At 40.4% G+C, this 17,822-nt stretch overlaps 1 protein-coding gene across 2 annotated transcripts in view; it reads left to right on the top strand.

Annotated features, from left to right (window-relative positions):
• SNX9 (sorting nexin 9) overlaps window positions 1-5,884 on the top strand; it is a 63,355-nt gene extending 57,471 nt beyond the window's left edge. For both annotated transcript variants that reach the window (XM_065632563.1, XM_065632562.1), the window contains exons 16-18: window positions 867-981; window positions 2,487-2,578; window positions 3,877-5,884. In XM_065632563.1, the coding sequence (XP_065488635.1) occupies window positions 867-981; window positions 2,487-2,578; window positions 3,877-3,924 (255 nt within the window). In that variant the 3' untranslated portion in view covers window positions 3,925-5,884. The remainder of the gene's footprint in view (window positions 1-866; window positions 982-2,486; window positions 2,579-3,876) is intronic.
• The last annotated feature ends 11,938 nt before the right edge of the window (window positions 5,885-17,822 follow it).

The raw sequence follows: 17,822 nt of genomic DNA, 5'->3' as shown, positions 1-17,822 counted from the left end.
ACCTAGTTTTGGATAGTCTGCTTTTTTTAGGTTCTAAAGTTTTCCTTATGTTCATGTGTCTGTTGTAAACTAGTTTTCAGGACACTAAAAATTTTGAACTATTAAAAGAGCACATAAGTGGTTTTTTTACCACTGGAAGTGTTAAATGTATAAAATAATAACACACGTATGAGAGCAACAAAGATAAAAGCCTATCAGATTTGTGTGTTCTTTCTTCAGGACAGTTACAGTCCATCATCCCACAGAATCCTTGGGGGAAAAATACCATAAAAGGAGAATAAATGTTTTGAAAACTCAAAACATAAGCTTACTGCCAAGACATGCGTAAATAGTCTCTTGGCACAAATACATTGTGAAGGGGGAGGTGTTTCGTTTTATGCTTGTTGTTTATGTGACACAAGGATTTCCCTGAATTGAAAATTATAAATTGCTATGAGCTGTAATCTCTTGGATAATAGTTTGTTGTCTCACCTTGTGTAATGTACAAATAAGGTTCTACAGGCATCTGATAGTTCAAGGCTTTTGGATGTCTGTTTTGTTGGTCAGCTGTATTTTGAAACTTGGTCCTTTTGTCCTTTCTGTGTATATGCTTGTGTATGACTGCCTTTACCAACCCAGTTTCCTAGTGACTGTGTTCATGCTTGTGTTTGAAGTCACTTTTTGCAAGCTGTTAGGACTCTTGAAAGCAATAGAGCGAAATAACAAACTTTGGGGGAAAATGTGGGAAGGCAGAACTGGTCATTGTGCGTGTGTATAGTGGGCAAGCTCAAAATGTAGTCAGCAGCATTTAAAATTACTGGAAGGACCTTCAAGTTTACTACTCTTTTAATCTACTCTTTTAATCTTTCTGCATTTGCTTTCTACAGGGAGCAATAGAAAAAGTGAAGGAAAGTGATAAATTAGTTGCAACAAGTAAAATAACGCCACAAGACAAACAGAACATGGTGAAACGTGTGAGCACCATGGCTTATGCACTACAAGGTAAACTGAATTTTGGGCTAAGTGGAAATGTTGTAGACTGCTGAAGGACATCTCTTAAGTAACAAACTTTGAAAAGAGAAAAAGGGAATCTTTGTTCTACCAGGAATGATAGGTGTGGTTGATTTTTTTTTTTTTTTTTTTCTTTTCTTTGTGACCTGCTTAGATTTTCCCAAAATTGCAGTTATTTTGCCCATTTTCTTTCAAATCTTGTATTGCTATTGCAAAAGAGATATATAAAATAAAACTTAAAAAAACCACCACACCACCAAAAAACCTGCCACAAAAAAACCAAACCAAAACAACAAACAAACAAAACCACAACAACAACCAACAACTTCAACAGCCACCTCAGACTGATTCTTTCATTCTGAAGTGATGATAATGTCTGAAAGAAGCAGCATGGGCCCTGGTGCAGGAAGCAGTTTCGCGTGCAGAAGTGTTTTTTCTGTCTTGTGGTTTAGTCAGACATGATCCAGTTGAGATTCATGTTCTTGTGGATAAGATTTTTTTTCCCGGATGTTCTCTGAACGAACTTTTTCCTCTTTAGGTTAGAGATGTTTTAAGTATGAGATGTAGCACGCTGCACTTGGAAAACCAGGGAAGTGAGGAATCATGGGTCAGTCCTGCAGGATACCAAGCCCTTAAGTGCATCCTGTTACTCACCTCAGTGGGACTACTCACTGCTGAGGGAGTTGTCTTTTTTTTTTTTTTTTTTTTTTTTTTAGCTGACTTAAAGCCAAGAGTACTCTGTATTTTGCAGGACAAATTCAGAGCAGTGCACAAAACTTATTTTGAAAACAAGCAAGAAAACTCCCCATCCCCTACTTCTTCTTGGTCACAGTGATGCAATAGGACTGTGCTGTGTAAGTGATAATCATGGAAGAGACCTCTAGGATGACTTTTACAATCCAGAATATTTCTTCTCCCTCTATTGGTATCTCAAAATGTATTGAACTTTTTATTTCAGCCATAAGCTGTGATATCACAAGAGATGCAGAAAGTGATGAAAGGTGTCATGGATTCAGTCATGCTGTTTCTTGGGTTCCTACTGAAACAGCTTCAATCAAGAACAGGTCAAGCGCTACTGGCTGATCCTTTTTTCGAGCTGAATATTTACAGCTGTGGCTTATGATTTGATATCTATACCCTTGGAAATCTGAATGTCCTAGCCGAATTCTGTTGGAAAAAACTTCAGCAAAGAACCTCACTAGGACAAAATCCTGGTGTATTCTTCATCAGATCTTTGTACACCTGAACGTTGTTCCTTTATCCAGGAAGTGTCCGTATTTTAGCAGTGAGTAATTGCCACTCTACCAATTTTATGAACTGTTGCGTCATACCTGGAGTGCTGCAGGCAAAATGGGCTGTAGAAGCTTGAGAACAGTGACTGTGCTGGCAGGGCTGGACACTGAGCTCTTTGCACAGTAACTAATCTGAACTTAGCAAAATTGTTCCTAATTACGAATGCCTCTCTTAAATAATTTGCCTCCTGGGTCTAATTGCAGCTGAGATGAATCACTTCCACAGTAACCGGATTTATGACTACAACAGTGTCATTCGTCTATATCTGGAGCAGCAGGCACAGTTTTATGAAACGGTAAGGTGTAGTGTTTCAGTGCTATTTTCCTGGCGTATATTGTTTTGCTACTTTTTATCAGAAATACTCGTAGTACTTAACAATCTTTTTGTATGAGCCTCTCCCAGAGGGAACATATTTGAAGAACTGTACATCTAAAAAGTAAAAGAGTGACTTAAAATAATATTCTTATAGATACTATTCCTATGCACATGACTACATCATATTAGACCTAAAAAGGTGATTATTTTTGTCTTCCAATGCCAGTACTAAGGTTACAAAGAATTTTAGTTCTGTGATATGCAGTAGGACAGACCTGCTGCATTTTATATAACAGTAAACCCTTTGAACAAAACTTCCCTCCCATAGGATGGGAGGTTGAAGGGAAGCTGCTGTGATTTAAAGCCTGATGTATGCAAGTGTGGGGTGGGGGAGGCTGGAGTGGTTTAGGTGACTTAGTAAATACGTTAACTCTGAGCACTTGACCTACAACCTTAGCTGTCATTTAAAATTGTTCTTATGTATGTATTCCTTGTGGTTTTTTAAATGAAACCCAAGAGGAAATTTTCTAATGTGATATGCTGGTAAAATGTGAGTTTGAGTGTGCTGGAACCTGACTTCTGTCACTTAAAGGAGTAATATAAGCAACTGGTTGCCCTTCACAGCAGTAAAAGGTACCAGTGAGGCTTCAGAGTTATATTCAGTGGATGAGAACTTCAGGTCCCTCATCAGGTCACCTTGCTCAGTTTCTCTGGCACATCCAATGGGTTTAGGCATAGGTTTCCCCTTACCTTCTTTCAGTCTCTTGTCCAGCCTGTCCCAGTTCTTCTGGTTGCAGCCTCACCAGTCTCCTTGTACCAGTCCTCCCTCCCCCAGTACAGGGACCAGCACCATGTTCACATGTGGGGTGCTGGCTGCCACGAGAGCTGCGGGGAGAGCGTGGGAGTTCTTTTCCAACGTGTGGCCCTGTTTCAGCAGGGAAATGGATTTAATGGAAAATCTGGTTCTGTTCCTGTAGCACTCCTGCATAGTGCAGTGCTAGATAACCTGACAGGCAGGATGACAGCCCTGCCCACAATACTTTCTCCAACACAACCTGAGCGGTGAAAGCACAAAATGAACAAGGCAGAAAGTGTGTATAAGAAGAAAAGTCTTTACAATGGAATGCTTTGAGAATCCTACATACACAAAATGTACAGTAAAAACTGCAGACTTCCAGAAGACGAGGGAACTATTCATTTAATTTCTTGGCCTGCAGTCATATTTCTGTGTTGTGTAAAGTAACTACGTATTAAATAGGTTCTGTTTCTTTGTTTCAGATTGCACAGAAGCTGAGGCAGGCACTCAGCCGCTTTCCTGTGATGTAGAGAATAAGGAGCAGTCAACAATAAAGAAAACTCCGAAGTGCTTTTCTGATTTGGGGGCAATGCTAATAAAATTTGTTAGCCTTTGCCAGCAAAAAACCCCACCAAAAATACCCCAACAACAACAAAAATCAGCTGTAGAAAAAAAAAAGAATTATTTAAAATTTTACTTTATCAGCCTAATCATAAGATAAGGTTCTCTTATCTTGAACGCTCTCCCATTTGTATAATTATTTAAATAAAAACAGATCATGTTGTCAGTTATAGGGCTCTAAATTATCAAACTGGTATGTTGCCATGGACTTCATGTAGACTTGAGTCTATCAGATGTTCTTCAATAAACTCTTAACATCAGAGTTACAAAATTATATATAATTTTTTCAAGTGGGAAAGCAGACAAGCTTGAGAAAATGACTTTAATACTCATTATATTCAGCTCTAGTGATTCAGTAGCCAGGAGGAATTATATTCTTCTATGTTTCTGGTACACGTTCATGATAATTTCCTGAATGACCACTTTGTCCTGAGTTTTGCTTCCCATACGCAGCCATGGCACACTGCTCCATTATGACTTCTGGGAAATATCAGTCATTCTTCCTTTTCTTTTCCCCTTCTAACTAAATCTTGTATTTGTAGCACAACACCCCAGAGCTTATGTCAGGCTCCCTCTTTCTTGCTATGCACTGTATAAAAAGACAAAGTACAAACAAGGAAAGAGCCATTCAGGAAGGTGTGAAAAAAACCAGTTTTCCTTACCAGCACATTGACACCCCCGCCCCCAGTGTCATGCTGTAAGGCGCTGGTGTTCCTCGGTGCTGTGCAGGGCCAGCTTCCCTTTCACCCCTCTGGGAGCTGTAGGTGTTTCAGCAGAGGGGACACTGCCATGTCTAACCAAACTAGTAGGACTCCCCAAATTCCAGCTAAGCTCAGGTCTTCATGTAGTAGGATGGTATGCTATTGGCTTGGGTTTATTTTTTGTTACCTTCTAATGTAAACTAAAAGGTGACAAAATTGCTGCATAACACCATTAGTTCACACAAACTCTGTGGTTTGATCATCCTCTCTTATCAAGCGGCCCAGTGTCCTCTTTCAGACTTTGGAAGTATCATTCGAGGCCTGGGCTTCTCAAAACAAAAAGCCACCGCCAATCCTGTTCACAGCGGGCACCAACTATAGTAATTCATTTAATGCCATAAGCAAGCAGGAAAGCCAAAATGCAGTTTTTGCTAAAATGTGCCTATAACATGAACATTTTAGCAAAAAAAAAAAAGGCATTTTACCAATAAGCCATTCTAAGTGACGGGTACAGTCTGCTGGATGAATAGTTGCCTTATTCTGTTTTGCATTGGTGTTAACTTTTGTGTGCTAGAAGGAAAATCCGGGTCTGCCTGAATAACCTGAAACCAAACCAAACAAGGCTAAGCCTAAGTCTAGATGCTTTTCAGTGTCATGGGTTTTGTTCACGTTTTATAAACCTTGTCTTTTTCTCCTCCCAATTTTAGTTGTTTGCTTCCAAAATTCCGTAGTGCAGTGTTGTTTGATACAGCCATTTAAATATGTACAAATTGTAAAGAATGTGTATAAATGTTTTACACCAAATGTAAGATCTGCTCGCATGTAGAAGCAGCTTATATAATAAATTGTTACAATGTGTACAGTAAATTCTGAAATCACTTTTTCAAGCCAGCATTTTTCTTAGCATTTGTATATTCACTTTTTGGTAATGAAATCTCTTTGTAACAGACTCTTAATTTGGGAGGGGGGAAGTGGGATCTTTTTACCGATCTTTAAATAGCTCCATATGCACTGAAGTTGAAGGTTCTCTATGTTGACCAGATCATTTTGGAATTGAAGTGTAAGCTGTGCATTCCCAGTGCAGGGAAGCTATGACAGTAGCAATTGTCAGAGATGCAACATTTTGGCAAAAAAGAACAAGTGTTTAAAGACTTCTAGTAAAATGAAGTTAAACTGATAATAAATATTTATGTATATCCACTGGACTATTTAATTTTTTTCTTTGAAATCATCATGTTGATTTTTAACAGGGTGATCCAGTTTGAGGTAAATCCTCCTTATAGCTTTTCACTAACACACACACACACACTGGCCAGCTGAGGAATGAGGAAGCGTCCGTATGTCTTCCATGGAGCAGGCATCACAACTGAAGGGTATAATAGTGCCAGTGACTGCAAACCAGCAAAGGCTCCGCATATGTTGTAAGCTTTCATTATTCAGGTCAGTCCAGCTCGTAGTTGATGGAACCCTCCTGACTGCAAATCAGTAGTAGAGCACAGCGCTACTGTGTATTCTCCTGGCTTTGTGTTGGCATGGTGTTGACCCAGAATAGAAATTAGATTGTCTTTGGTATTTGTGTTTGGGGTTTTTTTAATTAGACATGAATAGTGGCATAGTTAGGGTGGGTGAGTTGAGAGCAACAGAAAATCTTCATACTGAAGATGCAGTCTTAAGAATAGCAAGTTAGAGTAAGACTTGAGCAGTGCCTTCCTGAATTTTGTTTGTCGTAGCTGAATAATTAATTTCTGGAGTATTGCTTTTCTGCGAGGGTGAGCCAAACACTGTCATTATCCTAGTGACTTTCTAAAAGACATCAAATGCCCCAGCTGCTGGGTTTAACAGCTTATTCCATTACTGCTAAAATACTACATTCATTTTTTTTATACTACATTCATTTTTTTTTTTTAACAATAAAAATGTAGCTATACAAAGGGGAATGCTCCCTTTATTTCTTGTCTGTGGTTAATCCCACCTGGGATTAGGCTGCAGCAGTGAACTTCATTGTTGTTGCGATGTCTGATATGTTTTTGGAAGGGTACTGTCAGCTGCAATGAGAGTATTCTTTAGTGCTACAAGAGGCCTGGTTCGCATGAGTTCTGAACTTGTTACATTACCAAGAAATTGCTGTTTTCTATGACAAAGTAGTTGAGGAATTATTACTATAACATACACTTTATTCTGTAAATTCCAATTAAAGAATATACATCAATTTTACTGCTACTTAGTCTTGTTTGGTGCAGCAGAATCATTCAGACTAACAGCCTTGTAAAGACAGAAATGCATCTCTTGTCCTGTGGTTTAGTTTGACGTACGCCAGACACTCTGCCAGTCGGGACCGGCCGAAAGTACCCCCAGCCTGGTGGCACACAGCTGTCTGCAGGAAGCAAAGCCCTCCCTAGGCAGGCATCCCACCTAACAAACCTCTAATAGAAGAGGTTTGTTAGAGGGTATCTCAGCAGAATAATAACAAATGGTATGAGTACAAAATAACAGAAAATACAGAAAGATTGTGGAGCCTTAAAAAAAAAAAAAAGTACTAAGTGGCTTGCTTGCTTTTGAATTGTATGTTAGTTATTTGACCTTAGTTATTAGCCTGTCCCCAAAGACACTCCCCAAGAGCGAGGAATGGGGGATGGGTGATACATATTTATGCAAACACATAGCAATGTACAGTGTTTGTGCTAGTTAAGGTTGCTGAGCCAGTCCCCATGGGCTGACAAGTTGGGGGGGGGGGGGGGGGGCAGGGAAGACATCAAACTAAGAAAAATGATCTGCCAAGTGGGTTGGTAACCAGGTGGGTTCTTTGATATGGGGAAGGGAGGAACATGGGATACAGAAGAGAACATTTGTCTTTGTTCTGCTTAGAAGAGGCTTGACTAGGCCAGTTGAAAAGTGTTGCCTGGAGAGTTTGGAAAGGCAGAGAAAGTCTGACTGGAGAGAAAAGAAGAATAATTTAAAAGGTCTTCTTTGGGGTTTTTGAGTTCCTTTTCAGGGTTTCCTGAAAAGATTTGTCCAAAGGTTAGAAGAAGAAGGGGCAGTGGTTTGATTAATTGTGTTTGGCTATTGGGTCCCCACCAGAAATAACTACAGTTTGGAACCCTTATGCACTTCCAGCCATAACATGTCTCTTAGGAAAATGCCTCTCTGCTGGACTACCTAGAAAGGATGAGCTGAAGCTGTTGGGATGAGTGGAAGTTTGTTTGACCTGATGCTGGTATCGCGGAGTCAGTGGTTTGTGCAGTCCCCTTTACACAAACGGGTGACTGATGGGAAGGCCGTGTCTGTAAACGTGGCATGGAGCTCAGGGGAGGAAGAGCACCGCATGTTGTCTAAACCAAAGCAGGTCAAGTGCCCTGGGACTGAAACAGCTGCCGGGGGGTGTCTGGCTCAAGGAATGTGCTGCAGGCTGGTGTTCAAAGCGTCTCGCTGCTTCTTCAGACTTCTTCCTGTCCGCAAACAACGTCTGCCCTGAGCTGGGAAAGGCTGGAGCAATATGAAGGCAAGGACCAGGTGAGATCTCCAGAAACAGAATTTCTACATGTGTGATTTCAGTCAATTAACCTGCTCTGAATGCACGTGATTTTTTTTTTTTTTCTATAGGCTTCCTTGCAGGAGGTGTTAGTGTGGGGATGGACAGATGGACAAGTATTTTTACCTTTTGCTGTGAAAGACCTGTACCAGGGTCTGTGAGTATTCTCTCTGTATCTCACCAATAAGGAAACTGAGGGACAAATGAATTGTCACATGCCAAGAAGGCAGGAGGGCTGAGAACGGAACCCAACTTGTAACTCTGAGGAAGGAATTTGATGCTGGAATTCACTTAAATGCAAAACTGCAATCCCCAGCCCCTACCCAGCTTCCTTTTCCTCCCTTGGGCCTCCCCCATTCCCCAGCCCCTTCAGCTGATGCCCAACTCCAGAGCTCCTGACAGTTTGCAAAGGTAAAGTTTCTAGTACATGCAAGAAGTACCTATTAAATTGCTTGTCATAGCATCCACCCACAGCCACCTGCAATTATGTGATGCCTCAGTGACTAATGGATTGGGTCACCCACAGGAGACTTGAAAATAGAGACTTGAAAACAGACGGGAGTTTACAGAATTGGGACTGTGAAGAGAACACTCTTATTTGTTCTGTACAAAAGGAGAGGATAAAGGGACTGAAAACAGGACCTTGATAAATTGAAAGGCAAGCTTTTTATATGTGACCATTTACAGTAGAATATCTGACAAAAATTAGCCTGTTAAAATAAAGTGACAGTTGTAGATTAAACTGGGTGCTAAACATAACAGTACTTCTAATGCAGAAGCTAAATACCAGGCTTCTTTCAGATCTGTAATTACATCAAGATAACTAGATTAGGTTAGTTAAGGTACTAGCTGTTGTACTTTATAGCTTTTTGTATACAAGAGTAGTAGCAGCTTCTAGAACTATGAATTATCTTAGGACAATAATAATGTTAAAATAAATAGCAAATAATATTGCTGTATCAAACACAAAACACCAACTTTTTGTAATATTTGTAAATCTAGATAGACAGAAGTTAATATCTCAATCCTATTAAATGAAAAGATTAAATGCTTCATTATGCTTACTGATCTGCTTTACAGTTTGGGGGAAGAGTATCTCCCTGCTCCCATATGATTCTTTGGCATTGTCTGCTCATCTAGACCTATCTGGACACATGAAAACTTACTATACGCATAATGTAACTGGGACTGTGTTCACTTTGTTGGCATTTCTGAGACCCTGCATCTCCTGCCAGGGCAGGAGGATGTCATTGCCAGTATCTTCTTGCCATTCTGTAAGACTGGAGGGCTTTGGCTGGGATAGCATCCCCTTATGGTATTGTCAGCACTCACAACTGTACTAGGAATTTGAAATGTCTACTGGCATTTCTTAAAGCCCTTCAAAATATTTATGTGAGAATCCCATCTTTTTTTCTTTTTTAAACCTGCTACTATGATAATGGAAATACAGACCTTCAGAAGCCCAAAACAAGACAATGCCACTGTTTATCCCATATTCATGTATTTATACTTATTTTATTATTTTAAATCAAATTATTTCCAAGCCAGACACTGGATCTTGTCAAATTTGGTGCATCAAATAACAGAATGATTCACCAAATTAAACTATTGCCAAAGGGGAAGGTATCTCAAAAATGAAGGCCATATAGGGGTGAGGGATGGTTTTCTAATTGTTGACTAGTTCCTGACTCGCTGACTAGTATTTTTAAGCTCAGTAAAGATTTTGTTTAAAAAAAATCAACAGCTGGAAGATACTAGAAAAGTTAAACATAGCATCTGTTGCAATATAGCAGCAAAATACAAACCAGGCTGCTTGCTGTTGTGATGGAGCTGCTGAGCTTGACATTGCCCCAGAAGGTTCCTGCCTGATTCCACACAGAAGGGTCACACCGCTCAGGACTCATTATGCCTGCAAAGAAGGTCGAGATGTAAGGAAATGCTTCATTTGTCTTCCCTGTTTAAGTAGTGACACTTTTCTGGCTGGTTCCAAATCACACCTACCAAACTTACAGCAAGGACATTTTTTTTTTCCCCCAAGACAAAACTTTGGGAAGGAGGTAGGTATAGAAAGAACAGTTCTTCACTAGTATGAGTATGTTTATGCTTGGCAAGAGATGAAGTTTACTAGGGTAAGAACAAGTGCCAGTCTAGCTGCTGCTTATAAACAGTCTTAATGCTTGGCAGAAAGGAAACAACAAAAAGATCCCAAACAAACAAAACCACAATTAAAGTGTTTATGAAAGTCTTCCAGAATTTAAACCAAATTTGCAATCAGTAAGAGGAGGTTGTTATCCGAAGACTGCTATAATGTAAATAAGTCTCCAGGGTGACTGCAGGAGTTAGGATCTATTTGGATGTGGTGTAAAATCAGCATGAGAAAAGGGCAGCTTGCAGGTTCGCAGTGGATGGAGGGTCTGCTCCTAGAACAAGAGTTGAGTTCAGAAAAGCTGTGCTTGTAGGTCTGTCTGGCACAGCTCCCCTCTGAGTGAGCTACTATGTTTATATTGTAATTATCTAGTGTTAGTATCTCATAAAAATGACTAGTGGCCTTGAGTCATTTTTAATAGTAAAATAAAACAGCCCTTCATGAAGGGGATTATGTGTCACAGGGGGAGGGGAAAAACAAAAACAAACAAAACCCAACCAAACAACCAAAACCACACACACAAAACCCAACCAACTGACAAGTAAACATTGTATTGGGTGGTGGCAAGGGAGCTTGCACAGACACCTGCAGCTGTGCAGGCAGCACTGCAGAGCTGTGCTTGGTCTCTGGGCTGTTTCTCACTGCTGTGGAGCCAGAGAGCAGGAATCAACCCAGGTCCACTGCTGAACCCCGGCTGGCTCCAGCTGTGGTGATAAACCCTTCTGCAGCACAAAGAAAGTCAAGACAGATGCGTATGGTCACTATCTGGTTTCCCCTCCACCTCAGGATGCAGTGACACCTTGGCTGGCCATGTGTGGAACCAGCTGAGATCTTGCGAAGCATATTGGTTCTGCTCTGTGCCTTGCCAAAGGCCTTTGCTAGACAGCTGGTGGCCCTGATGAGAGAGAGAAAAGGTGTGAGTGTAGCTGGTTTTGGCACAGTGAATAAAGAGCCTTAGAAATCTGCCTCAGGCTAACTTACAGTTTTCTCCTGTGGGACTCCAGCCACCATTAACTTAATAGCCAGCACAAGGCAACAGTTCAAGTGCAGAATATCATTAAAAAATATATATTAATCTAATCACTCTAGTCAACATACACAGATCTTTCTCTTGAGGCAGAACATTGCTTAAAAGTAGTTATTGTATAATGATTTCTCTGCCATATGTTGTGCCCTGGCCCACCCGGGACTTCAGTTCCAGTCTGAGGGCAGCCTTCTGAGCAGCAGCTTCTAGGATTAAACTGAGTTTAGTTACTTTGTCTTCTGAGAGGCATTTTTAGGCTCAGAGAGTACCTCTGCTTTTATACAGGCATGCTACGAACGCCGTGCATCAGTGTTTCCATGTGGAAAAGATCTGTACCAGTTCTGGCCTTCCATGGGGTTTGCAATAAATCTCCGGGACCAGATGAAGTCTATTGCAAATTTCTGGAAGGACTACAGAGAGAATTCAGCTGAACTCCTACCAAAATATGCAGGGAATATTATTCAAGAGAGCTGCTCTGTAAGAAGAGCACAGGAAAGCTGTCATTGCACCCATTTTTTTAAAAGACACAGGAAACAATTGCAGGGAATAACCAAGCAGTAACTCTCCCTATGCATCAGGATTGCTCATAACAGAAAGGAACCATCAGCAAACCAGTTGGGCAAAAAGCATCAGAGAACAAAGCAGGGAGGGGTAGGGACAAAGAAGAGGAAGGGAAATGGCACTGTAAGGAATAGAAAATAAAGCTGGTGATGAGGGCAGCAAAGAAGGCAATTCCAAAGAGCTAATGAAGAGAGGTAATGGAAACAGCAGGTAGCAGACATTGCATGAGGTGAATGACAGCGGACTGGGTGCCTGACAGAAGTAGGGCTGTTGCTTTTGGCTGGTGGCTCAGAGGAAAACATGCACAGTGGTGTCAGGCTCCAGCCCCCCCTGCCCCCTCCGAAGTTTGTTTTACATGGCACTGTAATTCTTACACCCCAGGAGCTGGCTGCCTCCCAAAACCCACAGCTTTGCTGAGCCTTTCCACCCCACGCCCTGCTTTACAAACTGCAGAGATGTTTCTGGCCTGCCCACACTCCCTGCTCACCCCTTCCCACGCACACCAGCATGCCCAGGTCACTGGTACCACTGGGGCACCTGCAACGGTGGCTGGTACTAACAGTGAGGAAATGTCCTAGGAGTAGATTTAGAATGGTTTATATGTTAGTAGTGGATGTGGCACAAGTTAGAAGTATAGGCAATTCTTTTTGTAAAAGCCTTTGCAAAACCTTGTTTTAGTGAAGCAGAACAGCACACCTGAATAAACAAGTCAAACTGTCAAAAAACAAATACTGACTAGCAAGCAGAATGAAAGCCTACCTATGTTTACTTGCACATACACATGACCTGTGGATTTAATTGGTGTATTAGGAACAATGTAACATACCAAAATGGTGGCTCAAATAACTTCAAACCATGGCATTTCCTCGGTCCTCCTCTTTTGTGGTCTGTTCTCCTCATTCACACACTGCTATTTTGGCAGCTGCCCCTTTACAGCAGCACTGACAGAGATAACACCTTGTTCGATATTGTTCTTCCCTTTCAAGGAAAACATATGTTATTCACTCTGCATTCACCATAAACTATAGGGCTGTGAAATAGCTTGACTCCTTATCCAGTTTGCTCTACTTTACTGTTTTATTTTTTTCTTTATGCTTCTTCAGTTCATGGCTGGTATTGTACTGAGGAACTCCATTAACTATTCTGATGTGAACCAGTTCATATTCACTGTCTTTTCAAACTGTTCAGCCAAAATAATCTTGTCATAAAGCTGCTGAGAAGGAGAGAAACACCTGAGATTTATCTCCCAATGCCATTCTCACAAGATTTTTCAAAATTTACAAAAAACAGTTAAAAAACCCCACCAACCCTCAGTCTCTCAGGTAAATGAATTTGTTCTCCTCCCTTTGTGGGATGTGCTATTACACTGCCTCTTGCTCCTCTTGCTCTTTGGTCCGAAACTCCTCCATAATCTGAAAAGTAATGGGCAGGGCTTTCTAAAGCATGAGGAGACGTAATACCACAAAGAATCTGTTCATAAAATGTAATGAGAGAAACAGGCATAACTTGAATTTAAAAGCACCACATATATTGTACTGAAAACAACTAAAATGGAAAAAACATTAACGTGATAATAGAAGAGCAAATCTATGTGTGCAAGACGGTTTGGGTGGCTTTGAGAGGATGCCTGAATACATGGCTTTTTTCTATGTGGGTTAGTATCTGGCATACAACCAGTGGTCCATTATCAAAGGCACTAGCTAGAAATTCTGTATCTTAAGGAAGATGCAGCAAATAAATCCTGAACCTGACACCCAGGGAATGTTTCCCATGAAACTTACATATGACAACTGGTGTTCTGGGTTATATTTGAGATTTGAGAGAAATTTGCCTACTCATCACAGAGATCTAAGGCTCCTTCTCTCACTGGTTGTAGGGTGGTGGTCCTGGCTGCTAGATAGCTGCTGTGTTCCACCAGACTACTGGCACAGATCACTGCTGTGTTTAAAGCAGTTTTAAAGACCTACAAGATCTATCTGAAGAAAAGTGTCAAAAAGTGAAATGCTGATAACATATTCACACAAAATGACATAGGTGTCAAAGAATAACAATAGACTGTTGCCCCTTCTGTTCTCCACAGTTAGTTACCTTTTTTCTTTTGGAAAGCAGTGATTTCATGTGCTTCCGTTACATGTTCACGTTTCTGAAGCTAAAAACATAGCTTCTAAAAATCTACTGATGTCATGATTTGATTGTAGTGCTCTCCAAATACAACACTCGATCTTTTTACCCCTTTTTTGTTCAAATACTTGAGTAAATCTGAAACTTTTACAGAGACAGATTGTGTCCAACACTCACTTCTGTTCACAAAGAAACTTCAGCTTTGCTTTAGCTTTGTGGTACGTGTGCAAGAAAAAACAGAACTGGAATGTGAGACTACTTTTAAATATCAATCTCCATTGCTCTTATGCGTGCATTTCTGTGAACACAGAACACATGCTCATCTAACTAACAAAATCCTACTAGAAAATGCTACAACTGTAAACAGCTAGCACTGAAAATATATCCAGTTAATGAGCTCCATGATCCTTATGAGTTTCCAAACAACTCCCACTAATGCTTACATGCTGAAACTCCATAGAAGATATTCTCCCTTGAACGCCTGATCACAATGAGGGCAGACTCTAGTTCAATAAGCTTTAAATAAATTAACATTAATTAGACTTATGTATTGACCATGGAAGCTCTGTTCTCCTTGCCCTCTCCCACCCCTCATTTTTAAATGCCTCATTATAGGTCTTATCTGCTCTGTATGCTCCTTTTTTCCGATATGTAGTCTATAGTACCCAAATGATAAAATAACCAAACATGCTTGTGTTAACAGAATTGCAAATAAATTATAGTAAAAGGGACTAGAAGTTAACATTTTCCTCAAGAAATAGTATACTGCACCATGAAAATTATCCCTATATATATATATGAAGTCCTGTTGTGACTTGACTGACTGCATTTTCTCCTCAGCTTTTCAAATTTTGCGTGACTTGGTTAGTCTAAAAAAAAAATATAAGGTTGGTTTTTATTCATTTTCATTATTTAGCTTTCAGGTTCATTTTCTGTATCATAATCAGCTTTCTGTTGTATGCTTGCATTTTCCACCCTCAAATTGACCTGTTTCTATCTGGTTGGCTATAACACCTCAACAGACAACAAAAGTCACAGATTCTGAACAACCAGGAAAACTCTGTTCTTCCTTCTTACAAATATGGAACATCAACAAAGCAGTTCAATTCGTATTTAAGAATGAAGCTGGGAATGACTTTGCTGCACCAGGCAGTCTCTTCCAGTACCCTATCTGTGAAAATGGCAGCCACTATATACTAGGGAAATGCCACAACAGGCAACCTGGGATTGCCTCTGTCTGGAGTTTTCTTCACAGTTGACTCACGGACAAGAGTCTTTCACCTCATGGGAACCATATCTCTTGATACAGGGTCGTCGTGAAACTGCTTTCACTGTGGATATTCAGCAGAGGTGTGCACAATTTGTCAGAAGATAAGAAAAGGCATATGCTCACTAAGACTGCCAATTTACATGCTGCATCTCAGTCTGTGTAAAGATTAGGCAGTTCACGTCAAATTTGAACTTTTTATTTTATTAAGCATTTTGGTTTTCCTATCAGGAGTTCCAGAAGATTAGGCAAGAAGCAACGGAAAACTCTGTGGCTCCCTAGTCCTTTGAACATGAGAGAGGAATACCTACAACTAATCATAAGCATGTCAGTCTGGAAGAAATTATAAAAAATTTTATCTGGTCGTCTGGTCACTATTACTGCCTAAATAAACGCTGTCTGATTAATGCTGCTCATCTGCACATAGTTTTGGGATGAAGGAAGTTAAGCTTTAAAACAGCTGCAGTTACTGAAAATAGTCTCTTAATAAGAAAACGCTAGAATCTGTGAACGCAGTCAATCTGCCTCTCTAGATGGATCTCTCTCATTTAGCATGCACACAGCTAAAATATAAGTGGAAGAGGAGGTGAGAAATTCCACTGACCTCCCAACAACACTTCAAACACAATTTTTCATGAGCAGCTTTTATAAAACAGTTAGCACTTCACCAGAGCATTTCTCAGCCACTTCTGGTACAAGTTCAGAGCCTGAATTCACAGCCCAATCTTCTGTCAACCTGCAGCCAGATAGGACCCAGCTCCATCTGAACCTACAGCCACTTGGCTTCCAGCCCAACTACCTCTAGCCATTGAACCTGCACCGTTCATTCACTTGAGGAGTCTCACCCAAGCAAGGAGCTGCGAGATTCAGGCTACTGATAAAGTATGTTTTAGTGTCCTGCTGAACTGGAAGCTCAGGTCAGCTTTATTAACCCACTCAGCTCCCTTCCAAATAATTGGTTAAAGGGTAATACTGATACAGAAGTATTGGTATTAAAAGTTTCTTTTTCCTGCTGTAAGGATCACAGGCCCCTGGGGCAAGGAGTAAAGGGAGCTTATCAGGAAAGGTCGTAAACAGGTATGGAAAGCTGAAAATATTGTCACTGGCCTAAGTCCAGAAGATGTCTCCGTATCACTCTTCTTACACTCATGGCAAGGTCAAATGTTCTTTGTCAAGCTCTAAGCACACAAATAAAGCACACTAATTTATGACTTGTGCTTCTCACACTGTTCAGAGTTATTTTTAAGGAAACTCTTGTTGACTTTGTTGAGAAACAGTGACCTAGCTCAACGTGTATCTCTGTAACAAAGTACCAGATGTCTTTTGCACACAAAGTTCTTTACACACTGAAGAAAATCATAACCAGCCTGAATAGAAAGCTCTTCCCTCAATCTCACTGAGGGTGTTAAGAGGTGACATTAAAAACCCACAGCTACTTTCAGAGCAACGCTTTGAACACTTCAGCCTACAAGTGTTGCAAATACTTCTCTGTGGCAAATTCAGCTCTAAATAAAAGTTATTCTAATGTTAACTAGAAAGTGTGAAAACAATAAAAGGTTTTGCATATTAGCAGCAGTTAACAGTTGTTTTCAATGTCATATGCAGGAAAAACTGTGCTGAGGTATTTCCCCTATTTTTCTTTACTTATTGATGTCAAAAGTTTCTAATAAAAGGCAAAACTCAAACTCTTTTCAATGACCTTGTGGGCACACACATTTCTCAAGGAATTTGTAACCACTGAGACTTTGCGCAAGTGGCCAGAAATCTGCAGGAAATGCCATAAGAAGTAATCTTTTATATTTAGTCTCAGAGCTTTAAAAAAATTACCATTGCTTCCAGTAGCATAATAACACAGATATGTTTTTGTTTGTTTCTACTGTATTTCACCACAGCTTTTTGTACGAGTTGCAGATTGCAAAGATCATTTAATAGCACATAAAGACAGGCAAGTAATACTACAGGGACATTCACGCATTCCGTGCCCCAAAGTCTAGGATATGGGGTTCACACAGCTCTCCCAGGCAGCTAAGCCAAATACACCCTGCTCTCCCCAGTTCTGCTAAACTCTGTTTTGTAACACCCCTGTTGTTCCCCTTCTGATGTGTCTCCAGACAAACATACAATGCCACCTGCTAAGATCAGCATGCAAGACACTTTTTCATCCAGACCCTGTAAACAGCCGTTACCCTAAAGACCTAGGAGCAGGAGTCATTAAAATGCACAGCATGCTTCAGAGCTAAACAAGGGGCTGGGGAGGGGAAGGGACTAGAAATAATGAATAATGACTTGAAAGGAGATATAAGTGCTCAGAAATTACACTGAGGTGAATTCTACATCTGAAGTAGCAGCTGAATTTTTAATGATAGCAAAAGAATGGTACTTAAAAATATGTATCAACACCGTATGGACATTATTTTCAACATAATTTATTCATCCAGTAAGTTAACAGGAACCAAAC

This window comes from Caloenas nicobarica, chromosome 3 (assembly GCF_036013445.1).
Source record: "Caloenas nicobarica isolate bCalNic1 chromosome 3, bCalNic1.hap1, whole genome shotgun sequence".
NCBI lineage: Eukaryota > Metazoa > Chordata > Aves > Columbiformes > Columbidae > Caloenas > Caloenas nicobarica.
The sequence above is the reverse complement of the archived record's forward strand: the minus strand, read 5'-3'. Positions and strand labels throughout refer to the sequence as shown.